The sequence below is a fragment of the Semicossyphus pulcher genome, unplaced genomic scaffold, assembly GCF_022749685.1.
Source record: "Semicossyphus pulcher isolate SPU_LCO1_2020_fin unplaced genomic scaffold, fSemPul1.0.p SCAF_24, whole genome shotgun sequence".
Taxonomy (NCBI): domain Eukaryota; kingdom Metazoa; phylum Chordata; class Actinopteri; order Labriformes; family Labridae; genus Semicossyphus; species Semicossyphus pulcher.
The window spans coordinates 8,924,424-8,940,967 of record NW_027211698.1 but is presented as its reverse complement, the minus strand read 5'-3'; the positions used below and the strand labels follow the sequence as shown (position 1 = coordinate 8,940,967).

The 16,544-nt window shown below is 46.5% G+C and overlaps 1 protein-coding gene across 1 annotated transcript in view; it reads right to left on the bottom strand.

The window, feature by feature from the left end:
* The window catches only part of LOC138603722 (voltage-gated inwardly rectifying potassium channel KCNH7-like), an 85,687-nt gene that overhangs the window by 17,092 nt on the left and 52,051 nt on the right, over positions 1-16,544 (bottom strand). The window contains exons 7-11 of the mRNA XM_069675618.1: positions 15,820-16,245; positions 6,302-6,533; positions 6,052-6,219; positions 4,489-4,688; positions 2,015-2,267 (exon numbers count right to left, since the gene is read on the bottom strand). Coding sequence (XP_069531719.1) covers positions 2,015-2,267; positions 4,489-4,688; positions 6,052-6,219; positions 6,302-6,533; positions 15,820-16,245 — 1,279 coding nt within the window. The remainder of the gene's footprint in view (positions 1-2,014; positions 2,268-4,488; positions 4,689-6,051; positions 6,220-6,301; positions 6,534-15,819; positions 16,246-16,544) is intronic.

The window sequence follows — 16,544 nt, the reverse complement described above, 5'->3', positions numbered from 1 at the left end:
CAAGAGAAGCCGAAGCGTAAAAGGCTTAGCGGGATGCACCTGGGAGAGAGGAGAGGAGATGAGATTTACTGCGATTATATCTGGATGATGTCGATAACGCCGCGCGGCTCGGAGGCTGTTGTCACCTAACGCTGTATCCCACCTCAGGAAACTCTTTCTAACTTCCACTCCTTCCTCTGTCACTTCATCCCTCCCCTGAATTCATCACTCTGCCCCGTTTCTTTGACTTCTTCCTCTCCTCTTCTTTCCTCCCCGCCCACTCGCTCAGCTCTCCCTGCTTCTCCCGTCATCCATCTCGATTTGAAAGCAATCATGCTCCCTTTTTTCTCATCAACACGGATCCTCTGTTACCCTCGTCCCACCATGTTTCCTCCCCCTCTCTCTCTCTCTCTCTCCAGCCCCTCTCCGTTCAGCTGAGACACGACTGTGAGGCGGCGGCAATCGCAATGTTCTTTGAAGTAAGTTATTACAACATAGCCGGTAGGGATCTCAGCTGCCAGCCCGGCTGTATCGCGGCACAACGGAGCCGTCTTCATTTAGTCGGCCCACCCGCGTCTGCGCTAATGGAGCCGAGTTCAGGCAAAGCTTAGCAGGCTGAGAGACGGGACCGTCAGACGTGTCTTTGAAGTGAATCCACTGCGCTAATTAGAAATGTTTAGACGTTCTGTGCACAGGAGCGCTGAATAAATGTCACAAAGTTGCTACATTACTTGTGTGCTTTCTCAGATCTGATATCCTTCAGCCAGAGGAACTAATACACAACTGTGTGTGTGTGTGCAGGAGAAGGCAGTTAGAATGCTTAGCTTACAGCAGCTCATCTAATGTCAGGGCCAACAGGACGGCATCCGCCTGAAGCATCCAGATTCTACTTGGTAAACTGCACGTCTCATGTTTAGATAAGAAAAACTATACACAGTTTATAGCCGTGTCTCGAGGCAGCAGCCTATGAAGGATGAGTCATTGGTAGCCTGCGTAGACGCTAAAGCCGGACTGAAATGAGACGGTCTGGTCTACAAAGGATTTCATGTTTGCGTCACCAGCTGTTCCTACCCTTACCGTTTCGTCACCAAACGCAGTTCCTGTTGCCTAGCAACAGGTAGCTAGCGGGCTAACCAGCTATCGTAACTAATAATTACTCTAAAGGCATAAGTAGGATAGACTTTTACAAAGCGCAAAGCTAACCGGTGGTTAGCATGGTAGCGCAACGGCAACCAGTGGTTAGCATGCTAGTCCACAGGTAACCGTGATGCAGTCGGTGTTAGCTCGGCGGGGTGGGCGTGCTCTGACAGGAGAGTGTGAGAGTGAGCTTCTGGTGACGAAGAGCCCAGTTTGAATGTGTTGCTGACAAAATGCAAGGAAAGATCCGACTTATTATACCTTTAAAGAATTTGTTTGCTTTATCTAAATTGAATTGGCGTGCAATGAATCTCGGGATACATTGCCCCGGGAAAAGGAGGACACATCTGAAGGAGCCCTTCGAATTGTGACAGCCTTTGACGCGCCGCTTTGACGCGATTGGCCTTCAAATACGCCTTTCAAAGGATGCAGCCCCTCAATTGGGACACAGCTCATACATGAAGTTAGAGGGAACAGTTGTTAGCATGTTAGCCTTGCTTAGCATAAAGACTGGAAACAGCTTGCTAGTTGCCAGGCAATGTGACTCCAGGAAATCACAGCACCGAACCGTGAAAGATTTTCAACATACTTTTTTTGCAAATATTAAACAAGCAAGATGTTAATGAGTGCTCTCTATAGCCGCTGGTGGATGATTCATAAGCTCTTGTTTCTCAGGTTAATCTTTACTGTACTGATTTAAGAGTGCGTTGCCTAAAAATGAGCCTAAAATGTCAAACTATTCCTTTAAACTTAATAAAATTCCATTTGTGTTTTCAGCCGTATTCCCTGTAGTTCAGCTGGTTAATTTCAAGCAACACAGAATGTCACAAAGTCGCTTATTTTGCTAGAATAAAGAATAAAAAACTTGAGACTTTGTGGAGATGCAGAGTAAACCCACCCAGGATGGCAACCACAACGTCATCCCGGAGGATTTCGATTGAGCCGCGGGAGATGAAGTAGAGCGCGGTGAGCACGTCCCCGCTGTGCACCAGGGTGTCCCCGGGGGGCGCGTGGGTGGTCTTGAACCTCATGGCCAGGGCCCGGAGGCAGCCCTTGGTGGCCCCGCGGAACGCCTTACAGCCCTGGAGGAGGTTCTGGTTGAGGTGGAGGCAGATGTCTGCCTGCAGGCACTCTGGGAAACCCTTCAGGACCTGAGAGTGAAACACGGGTCGAAGCAGAGGTGGTCAGCTGTGACGACTCGTTCGAACATCGCAGCTTTGTCGTGCAGTGAGCTTCATGTGTGTTGATTTTCAGTTTGGGGTGAAGCTGTGGGTCAAATTGACGGGATTTCCAGAGAAATTTGATACAATTGCCACTTGTGTTCTTTCCTTCTTCTCAAAACCTTTAATACCCTGCAGTAGAAACAGCCTGCCAACTACTTTTTACTGCTTTAAAGGGGGGTATTATGCTAATTTAAAGCTTCACATTTCACTCTGTGATACCTGTGGAGTAGCATCATTTACAGTTAAAGAAACTCATTGTTTTTCTCACACTGCTGCTCTGTGCAGGCCCTCAAACAGCCTCTGTCTGAAACCACTCAGTCAGCTCTGTCCCTTTAAGAAACCCCGCCCCTAGAAGCCCGCTTTCTTCTGATTGGCCAGCTGCCCGAAGCCTGCAGAGGCTGCACTTTGTGACGGATTACTCCAACATACTTTTACCTACAGATTTGCCACAAGCCAGCTTTCCTCTGATTGGCCAGCTCTTGTGACGTCATAAAGTGCAGCATGTAGAAAAAAACTGTGCAACCTGGCGAGAAGCCTGGGGATTACTCCAACATGCTTTTACCTACAGATTTGAAACTTCACCCATGTTTAGTCTGGACATCCAACCTTGTAACATTATATATACATGCCTTAAAATGTGAAACAGCATAATACCCCCTCTCTAATGAGCCTTTCAGCAGCTGAAGATGAGAGACGAGACAGCACATTTAGACTGAGAAGCTGCAGAGAAACGACAGCACAGACTCAAAACACAGGTTCCATTTATCTGACGTCTTCTCTACGATTGTGTTAGTTCGACACATCTGTAGTTTGTGAGAGTCTCACTGCCTTTATACACTGTGAGGATGACACTACTCTCTGAAGCATGGCCTGTATAACCAAAAAGCAGAAACAGTAGCTCAAAAAATATCTGACCAATAGTCTTCGGTTAGCCATCCGAGTTAGCCTGAAAATACAATGAAAAATATTTAAAAAAAGGTCATTTTAACATTCTTTTTAAGAGGCTTATATTAAACTTACCCTTTAAAGACTGAGGTACAACGACCACTGACAACACAACAAATGTTCCGGGGACAACGTGAACTGACTATGAAGGACCACATTATCAAAGTTTACCACCAGAACAAACACTGAAGGGCAGGGACAGGGGCACATAAGGGACAAAAAGACACACTTCTTATGTTTGTCATTTACACATGAAGCACAATGTGCTAATGACACGAGCACAGCAAAAGAGATGTAGCCTGATCTGTTTTTTTTTTCTGGCTCTGACTGCTGCTTTTTTTTTTTTTATGTTGCTCGGAACAGAAACTGATCAGTAGATTTGGAAAGGAAAGACTGAACAACATTTGGCAAGCGCAGGTGCCACCGCCGAGCGTGCAGCCAAGCCTCCCACGGTGGGAGGGGAAACCTGGCAGCGCACCGGCGCGGCTGTGCCCACTCGCACAGGCGTGATTCACTCTGTCTCTGGTAGCAGATGAATAGCGTGGTGGTTTGTGTTTGAATACACAGATTTCATGCAAAAAAAGGGGACCGCGTGCAAGTCTACGGCTAAAGCCTGCAGGAAACCTCCTTTTGTGTGTCTTCTACTGTAGCTGACATGCACAGGTTGATACTGTAAACCGTCTGTGATGCATCACAGACTCTTTACAGTATGTGGATCAGGTAGTATAGTGGGGGAACATGTCCTGCAATAACATGCATGTTTGGGACAATGATTAAACAATTAATGCTAATCCAAACATCAGCTAACAGAGCTAGCGCCTGCTAAATGAGGATCTACCACTGGGTTACATTCATATCAACATTAGTGGTGTTAACACATGTACCTCCTGCTCTTACCAGAGTGGTGGGTTGTCATTCCATTTGACATGAGGCAGACATGGAAGAGACAAACTTATATAAGTACCATGGACAGCATCATGACGAGGAAAGCCAGAGTTACAGCGTGTATTAGCTGCGACTGGGGCTTTCCATCACTTCAAATGTCACGCTATGCAGACGACATAGCGCGATTGCCTCACGATGGGGGTAAGAGCATTTTAAACATTGAACTCGCACAAATGGAAAGAAAGAAGAAAGAGAGACAAGCTAAAAAGTTAGCACTGAAAAATTAAGGACACACTGGCGCACACACTCCCGCTCGTACCATGTTCATGTCGATGCCGTTGGTGTACGTCCAGGCGTGTTGGAAGTACTCCTCCAGCCTTTGCCTCAGCGGGTTCGGGATCTGGTGGAAGCGGATGAACTCTTTGACCCGGAGCATCTGGAGGTGATACCTTGCCGTACCTGAGTACAACCTCTGGATGATGGCGGACACGTTCCCGAAGATGCTGGCGTACATTAGAGCTGGGAGAGAAGCCATACAGGTGACCGTTGACACAATACCTACTTGTTTTCCTTCTGTTTATTTCCCACAAACCAAGTCAGGTCAATTTATATATAAAGCACATTTAAAAACAGCAGCAGCTGACCAAAGTGCTGTACAAAGCATACAAAAATTCCAAGCTTGGGGTTTAATGTAAGTGGACAGGTGACCGAAGTCATCGGAGACCAGTTTGATGGCATCTTGGGGGCCAAATAGCACAGCTTCAGTTTTCCTGTCGTTTAATTGTGGGAAGTTTTGGGCCATCCAAGTTTTTATGTCTTCAAGGCAGTTGGGTTTAATGGGGAGATAGAGCTGAGTGTCGTCGGCTTAACAGTGGTCTGGATGATTTGACCTAGAGGGAGCATGTTGATAGTAAAAAGAATAGGGCCCAGGATTGAACCTTGTGGTACCCCGCATGTTAGATTAGCTGGAGTGGAAGTGGAATTACCAATTTATACTGAAAAAGTTCTGTTTCCTAGATAGGAGCTAAACCAAGTCAAGGCTGTACCACCAACACCAGCCCAAAGCTGGAGATGACTGAGTAAGATTGCATGATCCACAGTGTCAAATGCTGCACTGAGGTCTAAAGAAATCCGGATAGCACAATTTCTGGAATCTCCTGTAAGAAGGAGGTCATTATGGATTCTGGGTAATGCAGACTCTGTTCTATGAACTGCCCTAAAACCTGACAGGTTGTTACGATTAAGGTGGGGCAGTTTCTGCAGAATAACCTTTATCTGGACTTTGTACAAGTATGGAAGTGTTGAGTGGTATGGGGTCCAGGTTGGTGCATGAAGCAGGATGGCATAGTGCCGGTTGACAGAGAGCTGTTAATAATTGACAGGATACTTGGGCCAATAACATCAAAGGCATCCTTTAGGAGATGAGTGGGGTATGTGATGGACTTCATTTTTAGTGAGGCTAATGAGATGGGCTCAAACCGGTTGAACTGGGCTGAGCAGATGGGGACACAAAGAGGTCTCTGCTTGTGGCTGAAATGTTTTTTCTTATGCTTTCAACTTCACCAGTCTTCTGATTTAATTTAGGAAGCATCTGGAAGGAGGGCAGGTAAGAGAACTGATAATACTGAATAGGATTTTAGGATTATGGTGATGTTTTGAGAAAAACCATTGCTGCTGCTGCCACATGACTTCCTGTTTTCTTGAGAGAAAGACCTACCTGAGGTTATATAGTGAGTCTTCATATTTATGTGCAAAATGTTCTGTAAAAGCTTGTTAATAGATCTTAAATAGCCGAAATAAACACTTATATAACCTTATAAAAGAGGGTTTCAATAAAAACAGGACTGAATGCTGTGTGTGCTGTGACTCAGCCGTCACTCACATCCAATGAGCATAACGCAGATGGAAAAGATCTTCTCAGAGTTGGTGTTGGGAGAGACGTTCCCGAAGCCCACGCTGGTCAGGCTGCTGAAGGTGAAGTAGAGCGCTGTGACGTACTTATCTTTGATGGACGGGCCCGAGCTGGGGTCGCTGTAGTTGTATTTCTTTCCTGGAAGAAAACATTTCACACAGAAATTGTAAAAAAGTGAACAAAAACGATGCTGAAAATGCAGCTTGGAAACAAACGTCACCTATCGACACCCCCAGGTTGTCCAGCCAGCCGATCTTGTGCTCCAGGTAAGGCTTCTCCACGTTGCCAATGGCGTACCAGATGCACGCCAACCAATGGGCGATGAGGGCGAAGATGCACATGAGCAGCATGAGGACAGCAGCACCGTACTCTGAATACCGGTCCAGCTTACGGGCGACTCGCACCAGCCGGAGGAGGCGGGCCGTCTTTAGCAGGCCAATCAGGGTGGTGGTCTAGAGGGAAACAGAAACAGAATTTGGATACGATTAAGTCCTTCCTCCTCTTCCTCCTCCTTTCCTGCTGCCGGCTGGTAAATGTGGGGAGCTGCCGCCAATTACAGAACATCAGGGGGTATATGGAGCCCTTCTGCACATTTTGGACGCGTTCCTGCTCCCTCATATACACAGTTTAATTGCAATGTAGGGCTGACCCGAATGCTTTGAAGCTTCAATCGTTGCCATGGTAATCGCCGCAAAAATCCTTTTTAACCCCTTCAAAATAAGAATTAGCTTATTGAAATAATAACTCAACATTAAAGGAGCAGTTCTGGAAAAAGCCACTGTCAGTCAAAGCTGGTGTTCTCTGTAATCGATAGAAGCAATAATATCTTAAATTGGCGCCATAGCTGTGGAGGAAGTCGTACAAACAGCTCGTGGTTTCACCCGTTCTACATTCCTACAACACCCAGCGTGCATTGCGGCCCTCCTCCCAGATTATCGGATATACCGATATTCGGCATTTTGACGCATATCGGCATCGGCCTTTTTTTTTTTTTTTTTTTTTTAAATCCAACGGCCGATAAGAGATCAGTTTAAAACTGGGTTGTTTTGGCTCTGATGCAGCCGCGCCTCTCTGTCTGCAGTCACTACTCTGCCTCCAGCATTGTCCCACCCACAGCGCTGATTGGTTACACGCAGAGCCATGGCACAGGTAACAGCCAATCAGCAGTGAAAGCTGTGCATGCAGAGTGCTCACACACACGGCGGAGAGGAGAAAAAGTTCATTTCTTTGCAAATGTTATTTAACTTTGTTTTATTTACTTAATAAAACTTCAGGAAGTTATTTATTTATTTATTTAAATGTTCAGTTAACTTTATAACAGATGCTGCTGACCCTGGGAACTCCCTGCGCTTTTTGTTTGTTTGTTTAATAAACATATGCTTAAAGGCATTTAAACAAAGTTAAGTGTTGGAGTTTGTATTATTCAAAATTTTGACGCCAATATTTTCACTTTTACTGCAAATGAATATCAGCTCCAAATATCGGTTATCGGCCTCCTTGACTACTAATAATCGGTATCGGTATTGGCCCTGAAAAAAACATATCGGTCTAGCTCTAATTTTTTCAAATTTAAAATTTTTCCCACCACAATGGCGTTAGCTCCACATAATAGCATGATTGGACTGAGGTTGAAAATCGGCGAACTGGCCAAAACTAGGCTAACAAAAAACAACATCATGGCTCCAAAAAACAGAGACTAGAACTGACCAAGAGAAAGAAATGGAGCTTCTCCTCTCCACGATGGAGAAGCATCCGACGGAGAGACGACTCACTACAAAGAAGGAACTGGAGGAAGGGTCAAAAACGGCAGCTGGCAACTGTAGCCAAGCGCTTGCTTTGCATCCCTGCCACGACTTCGAGAGTAAAGTAAATGGAGTTGTTCCCTGTTGCCAATAGTATACCCCCCCTCATTGTAGCGAAGCTTCGAATACTATCGGCTACTTCACGTCAAAACCTGTAAAAAGGTTCGGACAGCCCTAAATCTATGTTGTGTTGCCCTTCAGGCTTTGTGCCTCCTCTTCCTCCTCCTTTCCTGCTACTGGCTGCTAAATGTGGGGAGCTGCAGCCAATTGCAGAACATCAGGGGGTATATGAAGGCCTTCTGCACAGTTTGGACACGTTCCTGCTCCCTGATACACACAGCTTAATTGCATTGTGTTGAATTTGTGTCAGAACGTTGTCCAAAAAATGGTCCATTCATTCGTTCTTTTGTATATAGCATTGCTGCTAGCTTTCCAAATAGGATATAGTGGTTATTTAGTGTTTAATCACCTTGTTTTTTTCCCCCGGCAATCAAAGTGAACAAGTCTCCCCTTGATGTCAAAGGGCAAGATCAGGGTCATGAGGAACGACCAGCTCAGGATTAGAGATTCGAAAGCATACGCAGCGAAGGAACGCTTAATCTTATTCAGACTAGACAGTGGATCATTCCTGCTGGTGTAAACAGATGTTTCAAGGTCTCGGCAGCATCCCTCAGCGTCAGCACGGCCTCGCTGACTAAGACGCAGCTGCCTTCGGCTCTGCGGATCGCGAAAGCCAGTAACTGGCTGCGAGGGAAATCAGCGTCGAAGAGAGGAAGTAGAAGTATTAGCAGCTTGAAGCTTTGTCGAAGTCTCTAGGGTGGCCAGTGGGATGAAACGCACAGAGCTGCATACATGATAATGTACACACGCTGCCTTCTGCTCGGTTTAATCGAAGCCCTTTAATCCGACCGTCTTAATGTTCCAGTCTGACTAAATTAATGTGCAGACTACAGGGGAGCTGGGGAGGCACACAGACATGACACAAGTCCTGATCTATTAGTGTGCCGCGATCGGTAAACACAATAAGTGAGACTTAGAGATCGCTAATAGGTCCTACCGCTCCCTTTCGCGCCTGACAATTATCTTAATGTCGCGGGGGAAATCATTACGGCAGCCTCCTGCAGTAATTGCGCTTCCTCACTCCTTCACCTGCTTATTGAGGCTTCATGTACAGGTGAGATACTGAGATCATTCAAAGTCGAGCAGGAACAAGAGAGTAGGACTGATGATTCATGAGGGAGAGAGTGTCTCCATCACGGTGAGGGAGAGCGCTCTAGCTGCTTCTGATGGGTCAATTAAAGAGCCTCCGTCCTCCCAATCTCACCCCTAAATCACCGCCATCATTCACTGCGGCGCATCCGGCCCGAGCGGGGCGCGCTCGCTGACAACTGAGCGAGCAGCGAATGAATCATACACAGAAACAGATGAGCTCTAAATTATCCAGGGAACGCGGCCCGAGAGCGAGCGCTACCTTGACTCAGTCAGATGACACAGCACCTGCCGTACGACGCGGCCCACGCGGTCATGTTGATTAAAATCTGGACTTACAGTAAGTCGGAGGCGTTCGAGTCTGAGGAGCGAGGCTTAAGCTGCCATTAGGAAGCAGCTGTAGAAAACATATCCACAGAATATCCCTCTGGCCATCTGCCGCTGTGGCTTTCTCGGCTCGCTCGGCTACTTTAGAGCACCGAGAGGCTGTGATGGACCTTTGAACGTACGCACATGGACACAGTATAGGATCAAATACAGCAGGTGTTCCCTTTGGTCCACACTACTTCCTGTAGGAAATACCTGCCTCTCTGTTCAGTCTCTCCCTGCTTCTGTTACTGGGTTAATAAGATACAGTGATAAAGCCTTCTCAGCGAGAACAGCTGCCTGATGTGGCAGAAAACAGCACAGATGAGAGCAGACTGTGCCTTAAAATCTAAACAATGAGGTAAAGCTGCTGAACAGTTCTGAAGAGCTGAGAGGCTGCAGACCCAGAGTTATGCCCAGGGCGGTGACGGTAACCTCATGTCTCCGATACGGCGGTTATGTGACGCCAACTGCGGGGTGGACCCAGTGACCGTCACCACCGCAGTGGGGGAATAGAGACTGGCCTGGCTGACAGCGTGGACCCATTGCATGCGATCAATTCGCCTACACTGGTGTCCGCCCAGCCTCCCGGGTCACTTTTACCCGTGTCCCATCGAAATTAGCATGTTGGCGCAGGTTTTTTCAGACCCGGGAAGACCTGCTTATAGATGCTTCTCTGTCTCTTTTCCCATTGCCAGTGAAGTATACTCCTGTCGGTCTCTTTTCTGCTGCGTCACCATCTGACGTCACAAATGCGCCAGAAACAGGGTTAGTAAACAGTGAAGATGCTACGGTGGTTAGGTCTTTATTGCATCTATTACTCATTCAGTCTATTTATTAATCTCGGCGCCGACAAATTTGGAACGATGTTCGAGCGCTGCTCGGACCGAATTTGTAGCTGCGATGACGAGGAGTCGCAGAAGTTACCGACGGAGCATAGCATCGTGCCGGAAAGGGGGCGGAGATTAGCGTGTCGACACGGGTTTTATGTTCCCATCAACGCCCACCGGAGCCAAGGCGATAATTACCCGGGTCTAAAAAGCTGTGTGTTAACGGGTTTTTTGACTGGCGGAAAAGCGGCTTTAGCGGCGTGATATCCATATCACCGTTTTGTTTAAATGCATGATTGTGACAAAATTAGGAAGGAAAGCTGTCAAAATGTGGCGCCGCTTGCCTGGTGTGCGTCGCTAGGTATCCCAGCATGCTTGAGCAGCAAATCAGTCACAAAACAAAATGAATGGGGGTTTGTGTTCAGTGGGTCCACATCGCGACACCGCACGGCATGCGAGTGTCAGATATCACGTCGCATCGTGTAGCAACGGACAGTCGCTGTCCTCACTGCGTGGTTTGTTTACACGTTGAAGGGTGTGCTACAAAGAGGGTCGAGGGTAAGCCCGGTCTGTTGAGGTAACTGAGTTTTCCTGAATGTCAGTAGCGTTATGAAAGACGCGTAAGAGACGTCAACTATGGTACCTATGACAGTGATCTGCGCAGGATGTCATGCCTGTGATTTGCGGAGAGCAAGAAAGAGGTGGGTTGTTGTTCTTCCTGCTCAGTGTTGAGCATGGTCAGTCGGTTGGTTGGTTTGTTGTTTTTGCCGTTTGCTTTGGCACATAGTAAACTGTCAATAATGAAGCAAGACAAAACTGGATGACGCCTGATATCGATATCACTGTCGGGACGGCCCTCTGTGTGAAGGCACAACATTTCATCCACAGATATGGATATAAATAATGCACCGCTTTGTAAAACAAGCTAACTCGTCCCCTTCCCTCTGCGCACCACGTCCGCTCTGGTCACAGAACAAGCCATCAATATTGTTTTGCTTATTCATCTAACCTAAAAAGCAGATAAACACAGCGAGCGCAGCTGTATTTTTATCTGAGCGCACAGAATTTAAAAGACATCCGTGTGTCTGTTCTGACTGTGTGCGGCACAGCAGGGCAAAAGTGAGACTGAGGGGGCTGCTTGTTACAACGAAACCTGCCTCCTCTTTCTTCTTTGTTTAGCTCAGCCGCTGCTGCAGGTTTGTGCAGGAGCGTTTCAGAACAGTCTGTCTTAACTGAGAGCAAAAACAATGCAGCATTTTACAAGTCAGACAAAGTAGGGGCGGGAACAGCAGGGTTATATCAGGATACAGCGATAATTGATATATGGAAAGATAGTTCTCTAATGCATTCTGGATATGAAGACTTTTTATTGACTAAACCTGGACTGAAGTGTTTTGATTAAGACTAAATCTAAAATAGCTGTCACAATAAAATACTGCATTGGCCCCGGGTCGATTGTGAATTTTCCTACTAAGCAAGAAGCTGGTTGTTAGCGGGTTTATTGACCAGGGGAAAGTGGCTACAGAGAGCGTTGTGAACTGGCCATAATACTAATAGCTTCATAAATATTCACTGAAAACATAGCATCAGATAGACTAAACTCCAGGGCAAGGCCATGTATGTTTTAATAGCAGGCATGCTGATTTGAAATACACAGTTTTTGTCTTCAGATAGTTTTTTTTTTACACAGATTGAAAAGTGGCTGCGCCATCGTGGATGACCAATCATGTTCTGCTGTGAATTTTTGGTCGCAAACACGGTCGGTCATTGAAGACGCTGCGGCAGCCGTAGACGTCGTTCCAGGTAACGTACTTGTATGACAGAGTGCACGGACCGAAGCTTTGTGACTGGCATTCATGACGAACAAGTTGCTGCTGTACATTAACTTCCTCGAACACGCGCTCCCGGCACACCTTGTGGCACCGAGTGCTGAACGTCTTCCCGTCTCCACCATTTTCCTCTGTCCATGCCCAGCGCCATTTGTTCTTAACTACTGTCTCGAGTAAGGCTGTATCTTCGCCAGGTTTAATTCCATAATTTCGTTCCATTGTTTAAAAGCCGAGTTGCTGGGCTACCACACCACACTTACATTTCTTGACAAGACCCGCCCTACTCTGCCTCTGATTGGCTAGCACTTGTTTATTGGCCTCACACCATTGGTAGGTGGAACTCCCCCTCTACTTCACTGAAGACGATTGGTTAAACCACGTCAAAAACAAATCCCATGTGGACTCTTTTTTACACGCCGGAGTACTTTAAGCCCTGCAGACTGCTCCGGTGAGAAACAGCACTGTGCGGCACGGTGCTTTGGACCGGGTGTACGATAGGGCCCTATGGCTGAAACGTAGCTTATTAGGGGGCCCCCACTGAACCACACCCACGCAGTTGGTCCGCTACAGGCTACATCATGAGTGCGCTATACTTTTTACATTTTTTTTTTGTAACCTGATATCCGATTTTTTTTTTTTTATGGAATATTGATATGCCTTCAAATGCCCATCCTTAGTTTAAAACCAGAAAAAGAACAATAAAAAGCAATAAAGTAATTTACTTCAAATTAAAAAAAGCTGCTTAAATATGTGAGAGCACAAAAAACGATGTCGCCCAGAGATGCAAATCACAATCCCAAGTGATCCACTCGGAGGAACTGCTTCATTAACAACAAATGAGGCCCAACACTGTGGACTTTAGGTAAGTGTTTAAAGATATTTCCTTCTGAGCATTTAGGGCGACTGATCCTCCAAAAATCCACTCATAATAAGCCAACACCGCTCGTGTGTCTCTCGGCTTACTTCAAAGCTCTTTGCTGCTCTTGTTTATGTGCATAAATCAACCCTGCCCTGGATTCAAGGAAAATACGATTTAAATTCTGGGTTCTGCCTCCATAATTTGCAACAGCCTGAACAGTTTGTACGAGCGAGAGCGGACATGATAGGCAAATAACCTTCTCGCAACAGGACGTTGATATGAAAATGACGGAGGAGCTTGATGACTCTTGTAGGTAAATTCGGCCGCGCGTGATTTCTTCTCATCTGCCAGCCCGCAGAGCTGAAACCCGACGCTCGCTGAGAATCGCAGGAAAAGTCAACCTGCCGTGTTTCTAATGAAATCAGCAGAAAAAATCTAACATATTGTCAGAGACGGTTTCCAGGCAACAAAGGTGCACGAGATGGAGTCTAAAAATAGCTCCTGTCGCTGCACAAAGAGCTAAAATAACACATCCATGTACACTTTTAGCTCCCGCCTTTAAGATGTGTTATTTTCAGTTTCTGATCATGATCGGAGGAAGCTAAAAATACGACATTCTGTTGTTCTCGTCCTGTCGCTGTGCGCTTCTGACACGAGCTGTGACAAGAACACACATTCTGTCAGAGCACCAGTCATCGAGCTGTATGACGAGGACATACATTGTGCCGTGTTGTCGCTCAGCTGTCTGCTCTGTTTTCTCCGCCTGTCACTCACTGCCAGCCTGCAGCCATGGAGTCCCTCACAGGAGCACGAACCTAATGGTAAATAATGACTCGGCAAAGCACACGGGGCGACATCGGGGCCTCGACCTCAACACACAAAACAATCTGGGAGGTTTGCAGTGTGTGTGAGGTTTTTTTGGGGTAGCTTCCTGGTAGTTTAAAGCTTCTGGAGACATCTCATTAAGCATCTGTAAAAGCTTAATGTTCCTAACTATGAGAAAAGATGGTGTTTGCTCAATTTTTTAAGATCCTGTGGGCGGGGCCACTTACATTTTGATTGACAGCTCGATGGCTCCACCTACAACAGAGGCTCATGGGATAATCAGCACAGTGCAGCCCTCAACAGTAAGTCGAACTTAGTCAGGATAAGAGGAAGAAGCAAAGAACTTCAGTTGGTCACTGAATGGTTAGCAGTTAGCATGCGTATACAGCGTTAGCTAGGACGTCCCTAATCCTTCTCAAAGCTATGATAGAAACGCTAAATGATGGGTCTGTAGTGTTAGCTAGTGTCTGCTATTACCGCAACTAAATTTCCTCAGCCAAATGCGTTCGACAACAAACATCAAGGCGGTCAGTAATCACGTGCGGCGATGCTAACGCTAGGTGTTAATGTCAAATTGCTGCCACGCTACTATTTTTGTGACTGGCTTTGCAGCATTAATTGCATCATTTGTAGGGGTGGGACTAGGGCTGTCACGGTAACTGCATGACCTCAATACCGCGGTTATTTTTTTATATCACAGACCCAGTGATGTTGCTAGGTCCAGCCTCTCTGGCACATTAAAATCTAAAGGGACGCAGTAAACTCACCACCCATGTGTCGATGCGATACATTATGACCAACTAACTCGTTTTAAAAATCACAGTAATCAGCAAAAGAAACCTGGCTGTCAGAGCGCCGCTGTTTCAACCCTCTGCGCAGACGAGCCCGCGTGCAGTCTCGCGACATGCTAGTTTAGCCGCTACAACAACAACTAGCCAGTCACCACGGATTCCATTTCAACAATTAAAGATGCGCACTTGCGTTTCCACCACTCATACTGACGATGTTTTACAGTCTGGAGGACGGGCTGTAGTTAAATAAACTAAAACATACTCAGGCAGCGGGCTGAGGCGGCGGTTAACCACCGAACCACAAGGGGGAGCTAGTGTTTCACTGCGGTTAGAAAAATGTGACAGCCCTAGGTGGAACAAATTATCGATACAGCTATGCTGCTATATCGTCATCCTGACTTGTGCAATATAATTATCGATAGGTGGGCGCCAAATATCTATATTTTAATTCACAAATATACGGCGCTCTAAACAGATAGCCCTGCTATTCTGACTCACCACGTCACTTCTCCTCAGGTTGGTGCTTATGGCACGAAGCAGGGTAATGTGAACAGAAAAGAATTATCACATCACAATATCTGTAGAAGATATCTCCTTCTTCTTCTGTATCCTTTAGTTCTCCCATAATGTTTAAACTAAAGCAAGAGGCTGGTGTTGCAGCTTTATCAACCTGCAGTTGGAGTTTAAGTTACAAATGTTCAAGAACGAGACAAATGTCAAGTAGAAAAATGAGTAATAAAAAGAAGCACTACAGTCGAGGCTCCTTTTGAGATTTGTGTCTTTTGTTGTCACTGCGCTCTCATAACTGCTCTCTCCAAACATTAGATAACTTGCTCAGCCATCTCCCTCGCACACACACAAGAACAAAGTAGTTTCTCGCAGGCAGAGTGGTTTGGGAGGCTGAGACCTTTTTAACTGATTCGGATGGCCCGCGGCCTTCCAGTCTGGCTCTGATGAAAAGAGGAGCGGAGGGAAGCAGATGTGACAGCGGAGCGTCAGATTGGTTTAGCAGTGGAAGCTTTGGAGAAAACAGCTCGGAAATATGACGGCTGGAGCCGCGGCCGCGTGTCATGACACGACAACAATCACTGTTGTGAAATAACAGCAGAGCCTCTGTGCTTGTGTGTACACCAAAAGTTAATTAGTCCACAGTTTCTACTGCAATGTTCCCTTCATCTGAGCGTCGACTTTGTTTCTTTTTCTTTGGATAAACAAAGTAATACTCACCTCATCCGATCCTGAGCCGAAGATGAGCAGGTCAAACGGGATGGCGGCCACCATGTCTATGAGGAACCAGCCTTTAAAGTAGTGGATGGCGATCTTGGCCGGGTGGCTCACCACCTCCTCGTTGATGTTGACGTACGTGGTCCTGAAGTTTATGAGAATGTCCACGATGAACATAATGTCCACGATCAGGTCCACCACGTTGAGCGGCGAGCAGGAGTAGCCGCACTCCCGCCTCCTCTGCTCCTCGATGTCGTTGAGGAGGAAGGCGGCGGAGTAGGGGGTGAAGATGGCCGTGTAGATGACCAGCAGCAGGATCAGCCAGTCCCACACCGCTTTGAAGGGGCTGTAGTGAAGGATGGTCCACTTGTCCATACGCGGCGTTTGGAGCTTGTACTCAGGCAGCACGTCTGCACCCAGAGAGAGAACCTGGAGAGGAAGAAGAAGAACTTCACTGATGTATGCTATCCGCTCCGCTTCATATATTTGAGAGAAAAATGTTATTTTAATGATTTTCTGCAGATCAGATCTTTCGAAAATTACCACGAGAAATCATTAGAATCAAAATTTAAACAGAAAGTTTTGCTCAAAGCGCTAAATTAAAAGCAGAGTGTCTTCCAACTGGGGCTATGAAGATGGAAAGCCATGAGGAGTTACAAGTGGAAGAGGCTTTAAAAAATATCCTTTTAAGTTGCATTGTGGGAAATGTATGATCCAGGGCTTTTTGG